Source organism: Plasmodium sp. gorilla clade G2 (genome assembly GCF_900097015.1).
Source record: "Plasmodium sp. gorilla clade G2 genome assembly, chromosome: 2".
Lineage (NCBI taxonomy): Eukaryota > Apicomplexa > Aconoidasida > Haemosporida > Plasmodiidae > Plasmodium > Plasmodium adleri (nom. inval.).
Window position 1 is genome coordinate 222230 of NC_041694.1, and position 23986 is coordinate 246215.

Consider the following 23986-nt stretch of genomic DNA (forward strand, 5'->3'; position numbering starts at 1 on the left):
GTTTATAAAAAATAATTTATGAAAATCTCACAATCATGTTTTACAATAAACTTCGGACAACTTATAGTATCTTAAAATATATATAAATATATACTTTTTTATTTAATAAAATATATAATTATATGAATATATATGTATATATATTTAAAATGTTTTATTTTATTTTATTTTATTTTTTTTTTTTTTTGTTGTTGTTCTGGATTTTATGAGCTAAATTGTTACATGCATTATAAAAGGCACAGGGAAATTATTTCACCAGATGTGTGTTAAGTAACATGTAATGATATCTTAAATATCTTATAAGAATTAAAGGAAAAAAAAAATATATATATATATATATTTATATGTATTTATTTATTTATTGTTAATATTTCTATATTTTATTATTTTCCCTTACAAGAACCTTTAAATATATACATATGTGTTATTATCTTAATACACAAATGTTTTAAAATATATACTTTAATTTTGTTAGCTTTTTTTTTTTTTTTTTTTTTTTTTTTTTTTTGCAACACCTCATTTTGTTTTGAGTTAGCTGTAAGGTTTTCTACATGCATTATAAGAAAAAATTATTATTAAAAAAAATAAAAGAACCATATCACATATATTTAAATTTTTAAATATATAAATTTATTAATTTGAAATGTGGAAATTTTGTAAGATTAAATTGTTTTTGTATGTTTACCGATTAATTCTGTTAAGAAAATTGATTCATGTGATAATGTTGTATTTTCATGTATTATTAAAAAGACAGATTCTTTATTATAATTTTACCTTTTTTTTAAAAAAGTAAAATAGCAAAAATTTTAAATATATATTATTCCTTTTGTAATGTTACCTTTTATGAAAATTGGTAATAAATTAAAAAAAAAAAAAAAAAATATAATATATAATAGTAATAAAATAAAAGGATAAAAGGTCTAAAGAATCATATAACATATATATATATATATATATATATATATATAATATGTTTATTATTTTAAATCAAAGGAAAAAAAAAAAATATATATTTTATTGTAATTCAATTGAATTATAATTATATAATGATTACCATATAAGGCAATATATTATATTATATTATATATGTGGTTTATTTTTATTTTTTTTGTGTGTATGATATTTTATTACACATTACAAAAAAAACAATTATCATCTTTTGTATAGAGTTTGGTTAAACAATAACCTGGAGAATAATGGTCTTTACATGTTTTCCAATTATCTATACAAAATTTATTACATTCATCATGTCTTTCTGGATCTATGGAATAGGTTCTAGAACAAGTATGTTCCTTTTTGGTTTCTAATAAGCTTCCATATTTAACTAAACCTCTTTTTATCTTTGCATCTTTAATATGTTTTAAAATATGATAAATTTCTGTTTTTTTGTTATTTTCTTCTTGTGATTCTACCTTTCCATTAATTGTTTCATCTTGACCAGAAATATAAAGTTCGTTTTTATTTTTCTTGTTATTATGTTGATTCATCTTAGGTTGATTATTTAATTTATGCTCTTCATTTGTAGTATAATTATTAAAGAATAGATTATATAAGAAATTTGGTGTATATTTTAAAAAGTAACTGAAATATTCTGACTCTTCTTCTTTTTTAGGTACTTCAATAATTCCTAAATCAACTTTAAATACAACAACAGTATGTATAAAATTATATTTACAATATGATGGTCCATACATATCTACTCTGAAATTTCCTTCATCTCCCCAATAATAACCCCAACTATTTCTAATTAACCAATAAGATCTTTTTTCACCTTCTTCATCAATATAATTACCATATCCAATAATATTAGCAGCATGATCAGGTTCTTTATCACCACACATATTATGAACTCCTTTTCCATTAAAATCATAATCTATAACATTTTCTGTTTTGATATATGCAATCACAGAACCCTTATTTTGAATTTCTCTCTTTACTATTTTGATAAATAAATCCATATTATCTGAAAAATTTGAACTTTCATATGAAATATATCCTCTTGTACTCGTACGTTGTCTTGGACTTTTATGATTTAATAATTCAGTACTTCCCCATAAATTTATCCAATCTTTTTCGGGTTCTGGACAATCATTACCTGCATCTGTATAATAATATGGTACATCTGATTCTAAGGGTAAAAATCCTGTTTCTTCAACAATTTCTAGAAATTCAACTGGATTAGATCCGACGTAACATATTTCATCAGAATCCCTATCCGAACAATTAGCTACATATAATGCTGAACTTCTGAAATGACCATATCCTCTCATACATCTAATAGTTTCGAAATGTAATTTAGATGCAAATATCCAACATAAGCCACAATTACCTTGTTCTTCTACTTCTATTTTTGATATACATCCTGTTTTATCTTTCCATCTATCACAATATTCATTATTACAATATTTATTTCTTCTGAAATATGGAGATTTTAATTTCTTCTCACTATCAATTAAACTTAAATCAATAACACCATTCATATCCTTTTCAAACATATCATCTGATATAGATCTTTCATATTCTGATTCTTCTAAATCTTTCATATTATATTCAGATGTTGATAACTTCTTCATTTTTTCTTTGGATAATAATAAACCTTTTTTATTTACTAACCATTCTTTTATATTTTTAAAACATAAAGCAGGATTTCTTAATTTCTCATTTAATACATAAGTACTTTCACCTGGATGTGCTCTTAATAATCTTGTCAAATTATTAAATATATCTATTTCATTACCTATTTCATGATGATCTAACATTCCACTTGTATCTACTTCTTTTAATAAACTACAATAATTTAATAATTCATTTTTTAAATCATTATTCAATTCTTCTACACTAAGTAATTCTTTCTTATTATTGTAATTACTTTTTTTTATCTCATTATCTTGTTTGTTTTCATAAATTTTATAAATGTTGCTTAATATGTTATCAATCGATTCTTCTAATTTTTGTTCGTTAGAATCTAAATCCTCGTCTTCTCCTTTAAGCTCTTTATTCTTTTCTTCCACATTTTTATTTATTAATTCTTTTCCTTCCTTGGAAACGTAATTAAAGCATTCATTTTTGCTGTCCACCTTTTTAGCTAGTAAAGTGCAATGGTAGCAATTTTCTACGTCGAGGCTTCCACTTAAGAAACAGTTTGTCGAAATAGCTTCACATTGTTCTAAAAAATAAAATATTAAACAAATAATTATATATATATATATATACATATATTTTTTATGTATATGTTTATATATAAATTTTTTCTGAGCTAACCTGGAATATCACTATTTATATCATAATTTTTACTTTCAATAATACCATATTTTGTATTTACTGTATGTACTTGTATTGATGTAAATGGTCTCTCCAGTTGAGGGATTCTATATTTCTTTACATCCACATTAATATCTAAAAAAATAAAAAAAAATAAAAATTAACATAATTATTATATATATATATATATATATATATATATGTAAAAAAGATGGTTTGTTCATATATCTCTTTATTCAACTAATTTTAGGATAATAAAAATTTACATAATTTTATTTTTACTTGTTGGTTGTGAACCCTTATCTTGTACTTTCCATTTGAGAGTTAATACATTTTCTTTTATATACAAAACTAATTTGAAATGTTTATTAGAATTTTGATTACATTTATTTGTTAAATCACTTATATCTATCAAATCGGATGGACCAAATTTGGGTTCTAATTGTATTCTATCATATGTTGCATATACATAAACAGTAATATGAGGAACCAAAAAGACACGGAAATAGGACCTACATGGACCAGTAATCTTTACTCCATCGTAGTTTTTTAAAAGAGCAGATTTTATTTCAATATCAGTTACAGAAGTTGAGGATTCAGAATCTTCTGTAAGAACATTTGGAAGTGGAATTGGTGTTACCTTAGCACCTCCAATTCCTGGAATTAGAGGAACTGGATTTGGATTGGCAGGAGATTCTGATTCTTTGGTAGGGTCTTGAGGTACGGGGGAATTTGTACCTCCTGCTTCATCTTGATGTGCTGTTGGAGAACTTGCAGTACCTTGCTCACCTGAAGCAGGACTGTCCAGTGTGCTATGAGATTCACGTTCACCTGCCGAACTTACTCCATCAGGATTATTCCCTATACTAGCAGATGCACCTTCACCTCCCGGAGTTACTCCAGAAGTACCATCAGGAGTAGGCTTTTCTTGTCCTACTATTACATTTGTACAACAGATAACATCTGAATAAAAATAATTCAAAAAAAAAAAAAAAAAAAAAAAAAAAGTATATATATATAATATTTTATTAAAAAATAGTTTATTTTCTTTAATACGTTAATTTTATTATTTGCTTTCTTTTTTTTCTTAATAAAAAAAAAATATACTTTTTTATTATATTTATTTTTTATTTTAATGTATACATATATATATTTTTTTTTTCTTACATAATACTAAAATAATATATAAGCGATATATCATTGTGTTCTTATTTTTAGACCGAAAAATATTAAAAGTTCCAAATTATTCTTTTAGTATTTTTATTTTTATTTTATTTTAATTTATTTAATTTAATTTTTTTTTTTTTTTTATTTACTTTTTTTCATATATGCTAATTATATTATTCTCAAAAAAAAAAAATTTTAAATAATAATTTTTTCATTACATCAGTAAGATATTTATTATTATTTATTTACTAATATGTTATATTTATTATTTTAAAAATCTTTCTTGTACACCCGTCTTAAAGAACAAACAAAAGAAGAAAAAAAAAATTCCTTTTATTTTTATATGTGCATTAACACATCGTATTATTATATACATATATATAATATACTTTTATTTTTATTTATTTTGATCTGTTTGTATACATAATATATAGTGGCAAAATTTTAATTAAATCAAATATCTCTAAGTGCTCAAATTTACAATTCTAAATTATATAAGAAAAAAAAAAAAAATTATATACATAATAATATAATACATAACAATTACACCTCATTATTTTAATATCATTTAATTTAATTTTCAAATAACATTTTGGGATTATATTTAAAGTGTTTATTATAATGTGTGAGAATTTATGTCTCTTAAATGTATTAAAACCAAAAGAAACACGAAAGAATTTTATTTTTTTATTCGATAATAATGGTTTTTTTTATAAAGAAATAAATAAATAGATTGATAAATATATATATATATATATATATATATATATATTTATCAATCTATTTATTTTTCGATAACAATAAGTTAGGAGATTAGAAAAAAAATTAAAAAAAAAAAATATATTTAAATATATATATCTTTTTCAAAAAAGTTATTTTAAATAATATATAAAATATATACTTTCTTAACTCATCTAAGACGAGTTCATATATAATAATAGTATATTATTATATATTAAATATATGTTCGCATATAATATTATTCATATTATATAAATATATATATATATATATGACACAAAAGAAAAAAAAAATATTTTTTTATAATATGACATGTTTGTCAAAATAAAAGAGTACCAAAAAGAAGTGCCATTATTAATAAGAAACCAAAAAAAAAAAAAAAAAAAAACTGAAACCATCCAAAATTTATTATATATATATATATTTATTTATTTATTTATTTATGTATCATCTTATACGTAACAGAAATTACAATGTTTTTCTTTGTATAAATCTGTCAAGCAATAACCTGGTGAATAATGATCTTTACATTCATTCCACTTGGTTAAACAGAATTGTTTACATTCTTCATATTTATCTGGATCCTCTGAATTAACTCTTGAACATGAATGTTCATCTTTTGTTTCATTTAAATTATCATATTTTACTAATCCTCTTTTTACTTGTGAGTTATTAATATGTTTTAATATATGTAGTATTTGGATTTTTTTCTCCACTGACTTTTTCACATCTTCTCCTTTTAAATCAGTTTCTTCTGTTTCATCATTTTGCCCATGTACAAATGCATTTTCATAATTATCGTCACTTATATAATTTTGTGATGATTCTGGTTCATAATTATTATAATATAATGTATACATGAAATCAGGATTATGTCTTAAGAAATAGATATTTCTTCTCCAAAATTTCTTTTTAGGTACATTTATTGCACCTAGATCTAATTTAAAAAATACAACAGTATGTATAAAATTATACAAACAATGCTTAGGTCCTAACATATCTACTCTGAAATTTCCTTCATCTCCCCAATAATAACTCCAACTATTTCTTATTAACCAATATGATCTTTTTTCTCCTTTCTTATTAATATAATTACCATAACCTATTATATTAGCTGCATGGTCAGGTGTTCTATCACCACACATACTATGTACACCCTTACCATTAAAATCATAACCTATAACGTCTTGTGTTTTTATATATACAATTACTGAACCTTTATTTTGAACTTCTCTCTTCACCATATCTATAAATAAATCCATATTATCTTTAAAATATGATGTTTCATGGGATATAAATCCTTTATTTCCTATATAACGATGAATTTTTTTATTAAATAATAATTTTGTATCACCCCATAAATTTGTCCAACTATTCTGTATCTTAGGACAAGAATTACCTGCATTTGTATATGAATATGGATAATTAGATTCTAAAGGTAAAAATTTCTTTTCATCCAATATTCTTAAAAATTCTAATGGATTCGATCCTTCTTCACATCTATCTATAGGTTTTCTCTTAGAACAATTTGCTACATATAATGCAGAACTTCTATAATGACCATAACCTCTCATACATCTAATGGTTTCTATATGTAACTTAGATGCAAATACCCAACACAAACCACAATTACCTTGTTCTTCTACTTCTATTTGAGATATACAACTAGTTTTATCTCTCCATCTATTACAATATTCATAATTACAATATTTACTATTTTTAAAATAAGGTGATCTCAATTTTATTTGGTTACCAAATTTTTCTAAATCAATAACACCATCCTTATCTGCTTTTATAGAATCTTCATACATATCTGTCTCATAATTATTGTTATCATAATCATCATCATCAAAATCATAAACATAATTACTATCATCATCATTTTTATTACTCTCATCATCTTTTTTATTAGAATCATTATTGTTTTGGTCATCATAATTAAAATCCTCGTTCATATTATTATCTACATTATCTTGATCTTCCTTTTTATCATTGTCATTATAATTATTAAGATAATCATCTGATTCACTAGGTAATGTTAAACCTCTTTTATTTAATATCCATTCATCAACATTCTTTATACATATAGCTGTATTTCTAAGCTTTCCTTGTAAAGTTACAACATTCTCGTCAGAATGAGACCTCAATAACCTAGTCAAATTATTATATATATCTTCTTCATTGCCTAATTCGTAACTTTCCAATGTTCCACTAGTATCAACTTTTTTCAATAAATTACAATATTCTAATAATTCATTTTTAAATCGATAATCTAAATCTTCGAAACTAATTAATTCTTTAATATTTTCAAAAGGTTCATTTGATTTTTTATATATTTTATTCAATATATTATCAATAGATTCTATTAATCTATATTCATCAGAATTGGAATCATCTTCTGCCTTGACTTTTATTTCGTTCATCTTTTTCTTCATTTCTTTTGATACGTACTTAAAGCATTCATGGGATTTATCTTTTTTTTGAACTAGCAAGGTACATTGAAAGCATTTCTCAATATTAACGTTACCATTCAAAAAGCAGTCAGTGGCAATGGTATCACAAGTATCTGAAGGGGAAAAAAAAATATATATATATATATATATATATATGTGTGTGTTTGTATGTAATTTATTTGATTTGTTATTTTTAATTTTTTGACAAACCAGGAATATCAGTCCTTATATTATAATTCTTCGTTTCAATCAACCCTGCCTTAGGATTTGCCGTATAAACTTGTATGGAAGTAAATGGACGTTCTAATGTTGGGATTCTGTATTTTCTTATATCCACAACGTCACCTAAAATAAAATATAAGAATGTAAAAATACAGTAAGTATTATATATATATTTATTTATTTATTTATTCGTTTATTTTTACTCTTTGTTTCTTCTTTAGGATTATGTGTTTTCCATTTGAGAGTTAACGTATCATGTGTTATATAAACAACTAATTTGAAATGCTTTCCTTCAGAACATTTATTTTGAAGTGCTCCTGTGTGCTCAACATCAATTCTTGGGTTATCATTGAATAAGGACTCAAGTTGTATTACGCTGTATTTTGTTAAGGCATAAATTAAGATGTGAGGGACAAGATACACTCTGAAATATGCCCCACATGGTCCGGTAACCTTAACCCCATTATAATTTTTTAAAAGTGCAGAAGTTATTTGAATAGGGATTTCAGGAACGGCGGTTTTATTTAAAGGTTGAGGTGAAGATGAAGTTTCACCTGAAGGTCTTTCAGTTGGAATTGGACTTGAAGGTGGTTCATTTGGATTTGAACGTGAAGGTTGTGATACACTACTATTCTGTTCTCCAGTTACTGTAGAAGATGGAGCACCTGATGTAGGCTTAGATGGAGATTCTTTTTGAGTTGTAATTTGTGATGCAGATGACGATGGGTCTACATTTTGTTGCTTAGCAGACGAATCTTCAGTTGATACTTTAGTTTCAGGCACAGTTTCACCACTTCCCGATTCAGATGACGATACAACTTTTACTTCATTTTCCACATTATCTGGTTCAGTGAATGAAATAGTTGTAGTATGAAAATCATCAGAACCAACCTTTTTTTTTGAAGGTAAATTTAAATTTTCTGAAGAATCATATACATTTTCTTGAGATATCACACCATTTTTATGAACATTCAAATTATCTTTATGTCCATTATTATGGGATATCCCAGTCACTTTATTTCCTTCACATATAATTAAATGTTGCTTAAATAACACATCTGTATTAAAAATATATATATATATATATATATATATTTAATTATTATATAATAATGATATATTGTAAAATATATCTTCGGCTTAATATAAATACATATTAGATATTATATATTTTATTAATGTAATTTTTTTTTTTTTTTGTGTGTGTATATTTTTATATGTACATAACACAAATCATATAATTTAAATTACAAAAAGAAAGATACACACACACATATATATATATATATTTATTTTTTATGGTTTATATATTTATTATTACTTATTATGAAAAGGTAAAAAATAGGACATATCATTCTGTTTAATTTAAAATTAAAAAATATCATTTCTTCTTTTACTTTTACTTTTTCTGTTTTTTTTTTTTTATTATTTTTATTTCTTTTTTTTTTAATATTCTCTTAAACGATAAATATTTTGTCCTTTGAGACTTTATTGACAAATCTCTAGTTAATATAAAAAATAATAAAATTTAATATATTCTTTTTTTTAATTCGTACTTCATATTTCTTAAAGAGAATATAATTTTAAGTCATTCAAGTATTTTTCATATTACTTCATTTTAATAATATGATATATATGATATTATTCATATACTTTTTTGTTTTTATCATTTTTCTCCTTTTTACTACTAGTGCATTATTTACAAGGTGCGTTACAAATGTGTAAAAAAAATACAAGGAGGAAAAAAAAAAAAAAAAAAAGTCATACTATTTCAAATTTTTTCTTTTTATTTTTTAAATAAAAAATATAATATAAAATTTTTGATATATTTATGTAGTTCTTTAGAAAAATAATGTATATAATATTATATATAATATGATAAATAATTAAGTTGCATTACTGATCATTTTAAAAAAAAAAAAGAATATATATATTATATACATATAAGAAAAAAAAGGTCTTTATATATAAACATTTAAACATTAAATTATTAAATATAAGATAAATATCAATATATATACGTATTATATATATTTGTATATATATATACATAAAATTTAAAAGTTTATATAATTGTATACATTTAATGTTACAACTATGATGTATTTAAAAAAAAAAAAAAAAAAAAAAAAAAAAAAAAAAGAATTATATTTACATAAATAAAAATAATTCTTAAAAAAAAAATAATATTAATAATAATAAAATAATTTTATATATATTTATAGAGTTACATGATAAATTAAAGAAATTATACTACTTAAATAAAATGAATAAGCGAGACTTATGACCTATTTAAAAATTAAAGGATTCATAAAAAAATATAATTTTTTTTTTTTTTTATATATAATTTTATACATAACAGAAATAACATTCTTTGTTTGTTTCCAATTTGGATAAACAATGTCCTGGTGAAGCTTTATTTTCGCATGTGCTCCAGTTCTTATTACAGAATTGAACACACTTTTCATAATTATCTTGATCAAATGCATAGGCTCTTGTACAAGAGTGTCTATTACCTACTTCTAGTGTATCCATATATTTACGTAGAGCCATTCTTATTTTGCTATCCTTTATATGTTTTAATACGTGATAAACATGAACACGTTCTGAGGCTTGATTTGAACCTTCTTGTTCAGTTACTGATGGAACACTCTTTGCTTGTCCATTTTCTCCTAAGACTTCCTTTGAACCTTTTTCTGTAGGTACTGATGAAACACTGTTTACTTGTCCACTATCTCCTGTAGCTTGATTTGGAACAGTTACATCAGATGCTTTTGGATCGCTCTTTTCTTTTCCTGTTTCTCCGGAGGCTTGACTTGTAACATTTTGTGCAGATCCTAATGCATCACTGTTTCCTTGTCCACCTTCTCCTTGTTCTTCTGTATCTTGTCCAAAAATAAAATAGTTGTTACTTAATTTTTTGTTGTTTTCATTATCTTCCTTTTCAGAGAATAATTTTTTATTATCAACATGAAAATTTTTAAAGTAAAGATTATGATAAAAATCTGGAGAAGCTTTTAAATAATAATCATATATTTTTGATTCTTTTTTAGTTGTTTTATTATTCATAGGTAAATCAAGATTGAATATAACAACACTGTGAATAAAGTTAAAATGACAATGAGTTGGTCCATACATATCTACTTTAAAATAACCTTCATCTCCCCAATATGGACCCCAACTGTTTCTAACAATCCAATAAGATTTTTTTTCTCCTTCATTATTCATATAATTACCATAACCAACAATATTAACTGCATGATCAGCTGTATCATCACCACATAAGTTTTGTACTTTCTTTCCACTGAATTCATATCCCATAACATTTTCAGCTTTTATATATGCAATAACTGAACCTTTATTCATTACTTCAGTTTTTATAATATTAATAAATGCCTCCATATTATCTTGAAACTTTTCACTTTCATATGCAGTATATCCCTTACCATCTAAACTATTAGGTTCATTTTTGCTAGTTAAAACTTTTGTATTATCCCATAAGTTAACCCAATAATCTTGTACTGTTGGACATTGTTCTCCAACTTTGACGTAATTATATGGATAATTTGATTCTTTTGGTAAGAATCCATAATCTTCAATAATTTGTAAGAATTCCATTGGACTAGAACCTTCATCACATCTATCTTTATGTTCACCTTTATAACAATTAGCTACATATAAAGCAGAAATTTTAGTAGGTTCATATCCTTTCATACATCTAATAGTTTCTAAATGATATTTTGAAGCAAAAATCCATGCAGTATCACAATTACCTTGATCTTCAACTTCAAGTTTAGATATACAATTGTTTTCATCTTTTAATCTATTACAATATTCTTTATTACAAAACATATTGTTGGTACTATCATGTGATGAAGAATTTTCTTTTTCTACATTCTTATTAACATTTATAACACCCTTTTCTTTATTATTATTATTATCTTCTTCAGAATTTTTTTCATTATATAAATCTTCATTAAAATATTCTAAATCATAATTGAATTCAGGTAATACTAAACCTCTCTTATTTACAATCCAATCATCAACATTTTTTAAACATACAGCTGCATTACGGAATTTATTTTTTAATGTATTAATATTTTCTTCTGAATGATAAATTAATAATCTCTTTAAGTTATTAAATATATCCATTTCATTACCCATCTCATAATTATCTAAAGTACCACTTGTATCTACATCTTTAAGTAAACTACAATAATTCATTAATTCTAATTTTAAACTGTCATCTACTTCTTCTAATTTTATCAATTCGGATTTCTCATTCTTTTCATTTGTTTTAAACATTTTTATTAATATATTATCAATAGATTCGGTTAATTTATATTCAGTATAATCATCTTCATCATCATCTTCTGTCTCAGCTTTTATTTCGGTGAATTTATTTCTAATATCTTCAGATAAGTATTTGAAACATTCATCTTTATTTTTTTCGGGTTCTACTAAAAGGGCGCATTGAAAGCATTTTTCAATATTAAAATTACCACTTAAAAAGCAGTTAGAAGCTAAAGCATCACATTTTTCTAAAAAAAAAAATAAAAAATATATATAATATGTATATATATAATATATAATATGTATATATTTATATATATTATAATTTCATTATGTATATATATTTATACATTTGTATATTCCTCATTTTCCTTATTCTTATTTACCTGGGACGTCTGATCTTAACACATAGTTTTTACTTTCTATTAAGTTTGTCTCATTATGTTCTTTGTATGAATGTATTAGTATACTAGTAATTGGGCTTTCTTTTTCATTTATCATATACTTTCTTACATCAACTTGGTTATCTAAAAAAAAAATAAAATAATAAAATAATAACAATATAAATAATAATAAAATATATATAATTGATAGTAGTTGTATGTATAATGATATTTTCTTATAATCATATATAAATAGTCAACCAAAAAAAGAAAAAAATATTATTATTATTGTTTTATTAATTTCTTTTTATTATTTCATTACTACCATTTGGTTCTCCATATACTTTCCATTTAAGTATTAATGTATTCTCCTTAATATAAACTACGAACTTGAATTTTTTGCCTTCTTTACATATATTATGTAAATTTCTTTTCTTTTCTTCAGTAGCGGGATTTGCTGAACCTGCACTTGGAGTGGAACTTGCTCCTGCGTCACCTATACTTTGAGAGGAACTTGCTCCTGCTTGAACTTCAGACAAAGGTGTTTCATCTTGACCTGTAACACTTCCGTTAGTTGGATTTTCTTTACTAGTTTCTTTTGGTTCTTCTTTTACATATTTTTTTTTTTCTAATGAACCACTGTTTGATTCAAATAATAAGAAATTATCTGTTTCTCTCAATGATGTTCTTAATTCGATATAAGTATCTTCTGTATCAACTTCAATATATATATGAGGAACTAAGAACATAACAAAATTTTCGTTACATGGACCAGTAACTTTTACACCCATATAATCTTTTAATAAAGCGGATTTTACCAAAATTGAATTTTTATTTTCTGAAGAAGTGGTTGGAGATGGTGTTACTGGTGGAGTAACTGTCTTTTGTACTGAAGCACCTCCTGAAACTTCATTTGAACTTTGTCCTGCACTTTCTTCTGGACCTTGTACTGAACCACCTGGTGAACTTTGTTCTGCACGTGGTTCTGGACTGGGTACTGAAATTTGTCCCGCACTATCGCTTTCACTTCCTCCTGGAATTCCGGCTGAACTTCCAGTTTGACTTCCATCTGAACTTCCAGGTTGACTTTCAGCTGGACTTCCTTCTTCACTTCCTCCGGTACATTTTATAATATTTTTGTTAAATATAACACCTAAGAAAAAATAATGACAAATATTTGTGTATGCGTAAAAATATAATATTATTTAATATATAATAATTAAATTTTGATATGTTTATTTTTTTTTTTTTTTAATTCTTACATAATATGAATAACAAGGAAATATATGACTTCATTTTCATATATCAATATTAAGTTATATAATATTATAAGAACTTTAATTATTTCAATAAGTTTGATTTATTTAATTTTTCTTTATCTTATAATACATATATTTTATAATATATATATATATATATTATTATATATATATTTTTTTTTTCTTTTTTTTTTTTTTTTGGACAATCTAGTTTAATTTTAAATAAATGAATTTATTATATATATATAAATATATGTAATAAAAATACATTATATTATTTTGATTATTTAATTAATTTTTTCTTTTTTTTTGTATATTCTCAAAAAAGAATAAATCTAGAATATTACTTCTTTTTATTTTAATTATTCAAAAAAATATATATTGCACACCTCTCAATAAAAAGAAAAAAAAAAAGCCATATATTATAAAGTGCATTAAATAAATATATGTATATATATATATATATATATAATAAGTGAATTTCTTCTAATTTTTATAACATTTTAAGATTTCGGATTATCAAATTCTAGTTACAAGAATTAATTATTATTATTCTAAAATATATTAAATTGTAAGAATATATATATTGTAAATGTGTATATCTTTTTCTAAGAATAAGGGATTAGTTATCGTGACACAAAAAAATTTTAAACCGAAAAAAAAAAAAATATTAAAAATTCTCATCTCATAAATATATTATTCATTCGGTTAAAAAAAAAATTCTAATTATATATATAATAAAATTTTGTTTCTTCCAATATAAAAACTTTTTACATAACAAGCATATAATAAGTCGTATATATTTCATTAATTATTTTTAGGAGTAAAAAAAGTTACTTTTATATTCATTTCAATTATGAGAACATAACCTTAATTTTTTTTTTTTTTCTTGGTCTTGAGAAGATCATATTAATAATAATATTACACAAAAGAAAATTCATTATCATATTTTACTAGACTTTTTATTTATTTTATTTTTTCTTTTTTATTATTTATTATTATATTAATAAATATATGAAGGCTCATGAATAAAATTGATTTCCCATCATAAGGTTTACTAACTTTTATGCTCATGTAATATTTTAATAAAGTACTCTTAACCTTAATATGATTTTTATTAAGTATATATTTTTATAGCCTTATTATTGAAAAAATAATATATAAAAAATATATTTATTCATATTACTTATCATTATATATATTTTTTTTATAAAGCATTTCAATACATTTTTAGATAATGTTCTTTATAAAAATATTGTTGGTTATATTACCCCAATAATTTTTAATTATTTAATATATATATATGAATAAAATTAAAATATGAAAAATAACATATAAGTTATATAACTATTACATATATGTACATTTTTCATTCTTTCTTTTTGATATATATTAAAAAAAAAAATTATATTTTTCATTAACTCATATATATATTAAATATCATGAATATCCTTTGACTTCTTAAGTGGAAAAAATATTTTCCGTAATGATATAAATATATGAATAAGACAAGATAAGAATATGAAGTAAAAGAGAATTACATAATATAGTTTTAAATAAAAACTAGTATAATTAATATTTTAAATATTTAAATGAAAAAATAAATAATAAATAAAATAATAAATAAGAAAATACACTTGTATAAAGTTTTTAATATGATTATTCATTATTTATATATTTCATAAAAGTTTTAAACATAACAGAAATCACATTCATTTTTCTTATCAAAAGCACTTAAACAATATCCAGGAACAGGTGTTCCTCTACAAGAATACCAGTTATCTTTGCAAATTTCTACACATTCTTCATAATTTTCTGCATTTTTTGAAGTAGTTCTTGAACAAGAATTATCTCCTACTTCAAATTCATGATCATATTTAACTAAACCTCTTTTAACTATACTGTTCTTTATATGTTTCAATACATGCATTATTTGGATCTTTTCACCACTTTTTACTTCCGCAGTAGATAAGGGTGTTTCTTGTGTTACTCCAGCTGCTGATGTTGATCCATCTGTTGATAATGACCCTGATTCTTGTTGCCTTTCTTGTGAGGGTGATCCTCTTACTTGTGAACCTCCATTTCCTGGTAATCCTGTTTGAGATCTAGTTGATGATGATTCTGTCGATTGTCCTCCATTACCTGATGATGTTGTATGTTGTTGTGTTGCACTACCTGCTGATTCTTTCTGTTGTTGTGTTCCACTACCTGATGATTCTGCCGGTTGTTGTATTCCACTTACTAATGGTTGATTTTCTTGTGTTGGTGCATCTTGACCATAAACATAAGAATTGTTATTCATAGATTTTTCCTCTTTATTTGAATTAAATGTTTTATAATAAAGGTTTTGATAGAATTCTGGAGAATTCTTCAAGTAGTAATTATATATATCATGCTCTTTTTTATCGAAATTTTCATTTACAGGTAAATCAACATTAAATACTACTACACTGTGGATGAAATTATTTTCACAGTTTGATGGTCCATACATATCAACTTTAAAGTAACCATCATCTCCCCAATATTTACCCCAGCTATTTCTTACAAGCCAATAAGATTTTTTCTCACCTTCATCATTTAAATAATTACCATAACCAACAATATTAACTACATGGTCAGGTGTTTTATCACCACATAAATTTTGAACCTTCTTTCCGTTTAATTCATATCCTAAGACATTTTCAGCTTTTACATAAGCAATAACTGAACCTTTATTTTGAACTTCCCTCTTTACCATATCTATAAATAAATCCATATTATCCTCATAATGTTCACTTTCATATGCAGTATATCCTTTGGTGCCTAAAGAAAATTGTTCATTGTTATAATCTAATACTTTAGTATTTTCAAATGCATTATCCCAGTCATTTTGTACCTCTGGACATACATCTCCAACTTTAGATTGATCATATGGATAATTTAATTCTGTTGGTAAGAATCCTTTTTCTTCAACGGTTTGTAAGAATACTAATGGATTCGATCCTTCAGTACATACATTTTTATTTTCATTTTTACCACAGTTTGCAACATATAAAGCAGATGTATTTACAGGTTCATATCCTTTCATACATTTAATAGTTTCTAAATGATATTTAGATGCAAAAGCCCATGATAAGGCACAATTCTTTTGATCTTCTACATTTATTTTGGATACACAATTATTATGATCTTTTAATCTATTGCAATATTCATTATTACAATATAATTTATCTACAATATTTTCAGAAGTATAATTTTTATTTTGTGTGAGCTCGGTAAAATCATTGTTTTCATCTGTTAAATCATATGTTAATTGTGGTAATATTAATCCTGTTTTATTTTTCATCCAGTCATTTACATTTTTTAAACACAATGCTTCATTTTTCATTTTATGATAAAGTACATTATCATTTTCTTCTTTATGTTCCTCTAACAATTTTGTTAAGTTATTAAATATATCTTCTTCATTTCCTAATTCATGATCTTTCAAAAGATTATTCATATCTACTTCTTTTAATAAATTACAATAATTTAATAATTCAGATTTTAAATCATTATTCACGTTTTCAAAATTTAATAATTCTTTTTTTTTATTGTCATCATTCTCTTTGTACATATTTTTCAATATGTTCCTTACTGATTCGCTTAATTGATATTCACTAGATTCTTCATCATCTTCTCCTTTGACTTCTAATTGGTGATTTATTAATTCTTTTTGATTTTCTGAAACGTATTTGAAACAAGAATCATTTGTATTTTTTTCTTGCATTAACAATTTACATTGGAAGCATTTGCCGATATCAGTAAATCCACTTAAGAAACAATCGGTAGCTATAGCATCACATTTTTCTATAAAAAAATAAATATATATATATATATATATTGTACCATTTTATATATAACTCATATGTAGCATAATATCATAATACATTTATTATACATTCATATATATTTTTATTATTTAGATTAACTAACCAGGCATTCCATCCCCTAAGACATAATCTTTACTTTCAAGTATATAAGAATCTTTATTTCCTGTCCAGCTATGTACTTGAATGGATGTTATTGGTTGTTTTAAATTTGGTAATATGTACTTCATTACATCCACATCTTTAACCACTAAAATAAAAAATTAAAAATTAAAAATTAAAAATTAAAAATATATATATATAATTATATTTTTATGTTTTATTCATTTTACTTTGTTCCTTGGTTGTTCCTTCTGTGTATACTTTCCATTTAAAAACTAAAACATCCTTATTAATATATGCTACGAACTTAAATTTTTTTGTAACATCTTTCTCACAATCATTTTTCAATTTAGTCTTATCAAATTTTGTTGGCATTTCTGGTGGTGCTAATTCTGTTGATAATTCAATTTCAGTATCTTTTGATTTAACATGTACATAAATATGAGGTACTAAAAATAAACCGAAATCTGCACCACATGTTCCAGTCACTTTTACTCCATTATAATTTTTTAACATAGCAGAAACTATAGGTTTATTATTTTCAGGTTTTTCTAATGAAGATTGTGTATTAGATATGGAACCAGGATTTTCTTTATTATCAGCAAGAGCGCCTCCTGATATAGCATCTGGGGTTTGTTTTCCAGGTGAAGATGAAACTGTATTATCTGATCTTTGACCTGGATTAGGATTTGCAACTGTATCTTTACCTTGATTTGAACTTGCACCTGGATTTGGACCTTCACTTCCACCCGGATTTGCACCACCAACTGAAGTAGTACTGGTGGTTGCACATTTTATTAACTTTTCATTAAATAATACATCTGTGTAGAAATAATTAAAATAAAAAAATAATAAATAGTTCGTAATAAAAATATTATATTTAAAAATAATACATTTTAAATTTATTCATTAAATTTTATTAATTTGCTAAAATAATTTTTTAAGCATTATATGAATAACATATATTTTTATTAATTTTTTTTTTTTTTTCCTTACATATGGTTGCGAACAAAAAAATATTTAACTTCATAGTGTAGTAAATAAAAATAAATAAATAAATAAATAAATAAAATAATAAATATAATAAAATAAATTAATAAAATAAAAAATGTCTTTTTATCTTAAATAATAATATTCCCTTCTAGAAATTTAAATTTAATTAATTATTTATTATTGTTTTTTCTTTATTTTGTATAATAATATATATAAAATAATAATAATAATAAATTAATATTTATTAAGTATATAATAAAAAAAATTATTATTTTTATGTTAATCAAATACTAGAAATAATTTCAATCAGAATAAAAATAAATAATAAAATTTATATTATGGTGTATTAAAAAATATTAAATGCACTCTCCTAATATATATATATATATTTTTTTTATTTTGCTCTTATATATTTCATTAGGTGTACATTAAATATTAGTATATCATATATACATATATATATATAAATATTTGAGAAAATAAAAAAATGTATATTTTTTTTTAAGTATTCTTCTTTAAGAAAAAAATATCATTCTAATAATTATTTTCTCATAAAAGAAAGTAATAATATTCTAATATAAAAAAGAGTACTACTTTTATTCTTTTATTTCGGAAATGTACTTTTTTTTGTTTTCATTCTAGTGCAATGTGAATAAAAAGATGTGTAATATAAGGCGTATTAAAATAATATAATTTTTAAAAATTAACTTGGACGATCATTTAGGTATATATACACAATGTAATTATATATATAATATTAATAAAACCTTTTTATCTTTTTAATCTCTTAATATAAATAAAAAATATGTACATATATCTCTATAATTTTTAATTCATTTTTTAAATTAGAATGTATCTAAATTAAAAAAAAAAAAAAAAAAAAAAAATTTATATTTATTAATATTTCCCTTTTAAAATAGAAGAAAAAAAAAAATATATATTTATATATTACTTTTAATTTATTAATGATTTATTTTATACAAATTAAAAAAAAAAAAAAAAATCAATATATATTTATATATATATATATATTATTAAAGCCTAAGTTTAAAAAAATATAATAATTTTTTCCTTTTTTGTTTTTATTTTTTTATGTATCCTTTCATATAATCATGTAAAAATATATTCGTTTTATTTGGTTTTCAAAAAAGAATGCGGTAATTCAAATAAAATTTATAATTAGCCTTTTATATATAACAGAAAAAGCAATCATTTGTTTTTTCTAATTCGCTTAAACAAAATCCTGGAGAAGGTGTATCTTTACATTTTCCCCAGTTTTCATTACAAAATTTAACACATCCTTCTTGTTTCTCTGGGTCTGAAGAATAGGATCTTGAACATACGTGATCATCACCAAGAGCATCAGAATGGTCATATTTAACTAAGCCCATCTTTATTTTACCATCCTTAATGTGTTTTAAAACGTGGAATATATCAACTTTTTCCTTAGATCTATCAGTTTTTTTATTATCTTTTGGTGATACTGGTGGTAATGGTGATTGTTCCTTTGCTGGTGCCTTTGGTGATGTTTCTGATGGTAGCGATGATGCTTGTGAATCTGATGATATTGTTGCTGCTGTTGGTACAGGTGATGGTGCTCCTGGTTCTGCTGCTTGTGCTTTTGGTGATGGGGATGATTCTGATAATCCTTCTGATACTGCTGATTCTGTTGATATTTCTGATCCTTCTGATACTGTAGGTACTGCTGATGCTGGGGATGATCCTTCTGATGACGCTCTTGTTGATGATGATTCTGATAATTCTGATGCTGCTGGTTCTTCTTGTCCATATACATATGAATTTTTATTTACATCTTCATCAACTTTAACTTTTTGTGAATCAAAATTTTTGAAATATAAGTTATGATAAAAATCTGGAGAAGCTTTTAAATAATAGTTATATATTTTAGCTTCTTTTTTGACAGATTCTTCATTTACAGGTAAATCAACATTAAATACTACTACACTGTGAATGAAATTATCTTCACAATCTGATGGTCCATACATATCAACTTTGAAGTGACCTTTGTCTCCCCAATATTTACCCCAACTATTTCTTACAATCCAATAGGATTTTTTGTGACCTTCATCATTTATATAATTACCATAACCAATAATATTTACTGCATGATCAGGTGTTTTATCACCACATAAGTTTTGAACTTTCTTTCCATTAAATCCATATCCCATTAATTTGTCAGCTTTTACATAAGCAATAACTGAACCTTTGTTCATTATTTCATCTTTTATTAATTTAACAAATGAATGCATGTCTTTCTTAAATGTTTCACTTTCATATGAAGTATATCCTTTAGTACTTAAAGAATTTTGTTCATCAATATTTTGTTCTAATAATTTTGCATTACCCCATAAATTGACCCATCCATTTTGTACTTCTGGGCATGTTTCACCAACTTTACTTTGTTCATATGAATAATCTACTTCTGTTGGTAAGAATCCTTTTTCTTCAATCATTTGTAAAACTTTTAATGGGTTTGAACCTTCAGTACATACATCTTCGTTTTCATTTTTACTACAATTTGCTATATATAATGAAGAAATTGGAGTATGTTCATATCCTTTCATACATTTAATAGTTTCTAAATGATATTTAGATGCAAAGGCCCAGGATAAAGCACAATTTTTTTGATCTTCTACACCTATATGTGATATACAACTATTTTTATCCTTTGACCAGTTACAATAATCATTATTACAATATGAATAGTCTATGTGTTTATAAGATAAATAATTTGTATCTATAGGAAATTTGGTTAAATCAACAATTCCATGTTCATTTTCTTTAAACATATCTTCATTGACTTCAGTATTATTATTTAATTCTTTTTTTTCATTAGTATCTTTTAAATTATTTTTTACTGGTGGTACAATTAATCCTGTCTTATTTTTTAACCAGTCATCGATATTTTTTAAACATAATGCTGAGTTTTTAAGTTTTTCAAAAACATCATGTTCATTTTCTTCCATATGTTCTTTTAATAATATTGTTAAATTATTGAATACGTCTTTTTCATTACCTACTTCATTATTTGATAATACACCATTAACATCTACTTCTTTTAATGAATTACAATATTTATTTAATTCTTCTTGTAAGCTATCATCTGCATCTTCTAATTTAATTAATTCCTTTTTATTATTTTTTTCATCACTGCTTTGTTTTTTGTACATTTTGTTTAATATGTTATTAATGGACTGAGAAAGTTCATATTCTTTATCATCTGAATAATCTTCTGATGCAGCTTCTACTTCCTTCACTTCACTTGCTGGCTTAGCTGGTTTTGTTTCCTTGGGTTCATCTTTTGAGACATACTTGTAACATTCATCAGAAGCTTCTGCCTTTTTTACTTTCAAGGTACATTTTAAACATTTTTCTATATTAATATTTCCACTCAAGAAACAATCTGAAGCTATTGCGTCACATTTTTCTGTAAGATAAAAAAATAAAATATATGACACAATAAATAAATAAATAAATAAGATTAATATAAATTTAGTATATGTGTCGTTCTATAATTTTCATTTTTATCATTATTTTTATCTTACCAGGAATATTATTTCCTAAGCTATAATCTTTACTTTCCATTAAATAAGAATTTCCTTCTATGGCTAGAGTATGTACTTGTATTGAGGTTATTGGTTGATCTAATTTTGGTAACTTGTATAATCTTATATCTACTGTATTTTCTTCAGGTTTTGCTATAATGAAAAATTAAAAGATATATATATTTATATAATAATTTAATATGTATGATAATATACCAATATTATATTATACACACATATTCTTAATATTTATTTTTTATTAATTACGTGGAGTAACAGGTTTCTCTTCATCTACTTTCCATTTAAGTGTTAGTATATCCTCCTTAAGATATAATACAAATTTAAATGTTTGTTTTTTTTCAGGGTCACACTTATTCTTTAACTTCTTTTTGTCTTTTTCAAAATGTATTCTTTCAGTTAATTTCATAAATTTTGCATCCAACTGAATGTTATTTTCTTTTGTTTCGACATTTATGAATATATGTGGAACAAGGAATAATTGAAAATTTGCATTACATGAACCAGTAACCTTTACTCCTTTGTAGTGTTTTAAGAAAGCAGATTTTACATCAACTGATTTAGGAGGGTTTGAAGGAGTGCTGGTAGCTTGGGGTGAATTAGAAGAATTATCAGAAGTTTGACCAGGAGGATTTTTAGAAGTTGGATCAGAAGGATTAGCAGGAGTTTGACTAGACGTATTAGCAGGAGTTCCTTGACTTACAACATTACCAGCAATAGCACTTTCTTTATTTGGTTCTTGTTGTTGTTTCTCTACGCTTAAACCTGTTGATGCAGAAGAACTATCCACTTGAGATCCTGGTTCACGTGCAGTGGGGGATGGATTTTGAAGTTTTTGAGAACCTTCCTGGGTACCCTCGACCACTGTTGTACATTTTATATCATTTTTACAAAATAAGACACCTATATGGAATAAATTATATATATAAATAATATTTATATTTTTCATATATATGTAACATTTTAATTTAATAATTTAATTTATCCATATTTTTTATAATATTTCAAAATCAATATTTATATACATTTATTTTAACTATTAATTAATACATTATGAATTATATTATTATTATTTTTTTTTTTTCTTATATATATATATTACACAATATTAGAAATAAGGAAATACAGAACTTCATTTTGGTGTATACTATTAATATAAAATAATTATATTTTTTCTGTTTTTATAATTATTATTTTATTATTATTGTATCAAACGATTATTTCGTTCTTTATCAAGATTATTAAAATAAAATTATTTTTATTAATATTTATTGGTATTATATATATTATATTATTATTTTATTTTATTTTATTTTTTTTTTTTTTTTTTTTTGGTATTATTAATATTATATTATTATTTTTTTATTTTAAATCATATATTTTTTAAAAAATATTTTCCTTTTATTTTTAAAGTGCATATACATGTGCATTATGTTAGAATATATCTGTACATGCATATTGAACAAATTTATACTTAATAAAAATTTATATATATAATAAACATATGATAACATATGTATTTGAATAATAATTATGTAATATATTATCATTTTCAATATATTAGAAAAATGAAAGAGAAAAATATATATATAAAATAAAAATGAAAATATATATATATATATATATATTTTTTAACTATTAAAATTTATCATTCATTTCTAAAAAATTAAATACTAAAAA

The 23986-nt window shown here is 23.3% G+C and overlaps 5 protein-coding genes across 5 annotated transcripts; all 5 read right to left on the reverse strand.

The window, feature by feature from the left end:
* Positions 1-1127: 1127 nt before the first annotated feature.
* PADL01_0206100 (serine repeat antigen 7, putative) lies at positions 1128-4462 on the reverse strand (the record flags this gene model as incomplete). The annotated part of the gene is made up of 4 exons (XM_028681559.1): positions 1128-3166; positions 3262-3396; positions 3544-4224; positions 4429-4462. 4 exons carry the CDS (start codon positions 4460-4462, stop codon positions 1128-1130), a joined length of 2889 nt encoding a protein of 962 aa, XP_028536305.1.
* Positions 4463-5621: 1159 nt separating this feature from the next.
* PADL01_0206200 (serine repeat antigen 6, putative) lies at positions 5622-9229 on the reverse strand (the record flags this gene model as incomplete). Its single annotated transcript, XM_028681570.1, has 4 exons — positions 5622-7735; positions 7833-7967; positions 8048-8902; positions 9166-9229. 4 exons carry the CDS (start codon positions 9227-9229, stop codon positions 5622-5624), a joined length of 3168 nt encoding a protein of 1055 aa, XP_028536306.1.
* Positions 9230-10193: 964 nt separating this feature from the next.
* Positions 10194-13822, reverse strand: PADL01_0206300 (serine repeat antigen 5; the record flags this gene model as incomplete). The annotated part of the gene is made up of 4 exons (XM_028681581.1): positions 10194-12385; positions 12524-12664; positions 12846-13673; positions 13783-13822. 4 exons carry the CDS (start codon positions 13820-13822, stop codon positions 10194-10196), a joined length of 3201 nt encoding a protein of 1066 aa, XP_028536307.1.
* Positions 13823-15469: 1647 nt separating this feature from the next.
* Positions 15470-18759, reverse strand: PADL01_0206400 (serine repeat antigen 4, putative; the record flags this gene model as incomplete). The annotated part of the gene is made up of 4 exons (XM_028681592.1): positions 15470-17607; positions 17734-17877; positions 17960-18550; positions 18726-18759. The coding sequence occupies 4 exons, from the start codon at positions 18757-18759 to the stop codon at positions 15470-15472; spliced, it is 2907 nt and encodes a 968-aa protein (XP_028536308.1).
* Positions 18760-19909: 1150 nt separating this feature from the next.
* PADL01_0206500 (serine repeat antigen 3, putative) lies at positions 19910-23255 on the reverse strand (the record flags this gene model as incomplete). The annotated part of the gene is made up of 3 exons (XM_028681603.1): positions 19910-22170; positions 22289-22441; positions 22556-23255. 3 exons carry the CDS (start codon positions 23253-23255, stop codon positions 19910-19912), a joined length of 3114 nt encoding a protein of 1037 aa, XP_028536309.1.
* Positions 23256-23986: the final 731 nt, after the last annotated feature.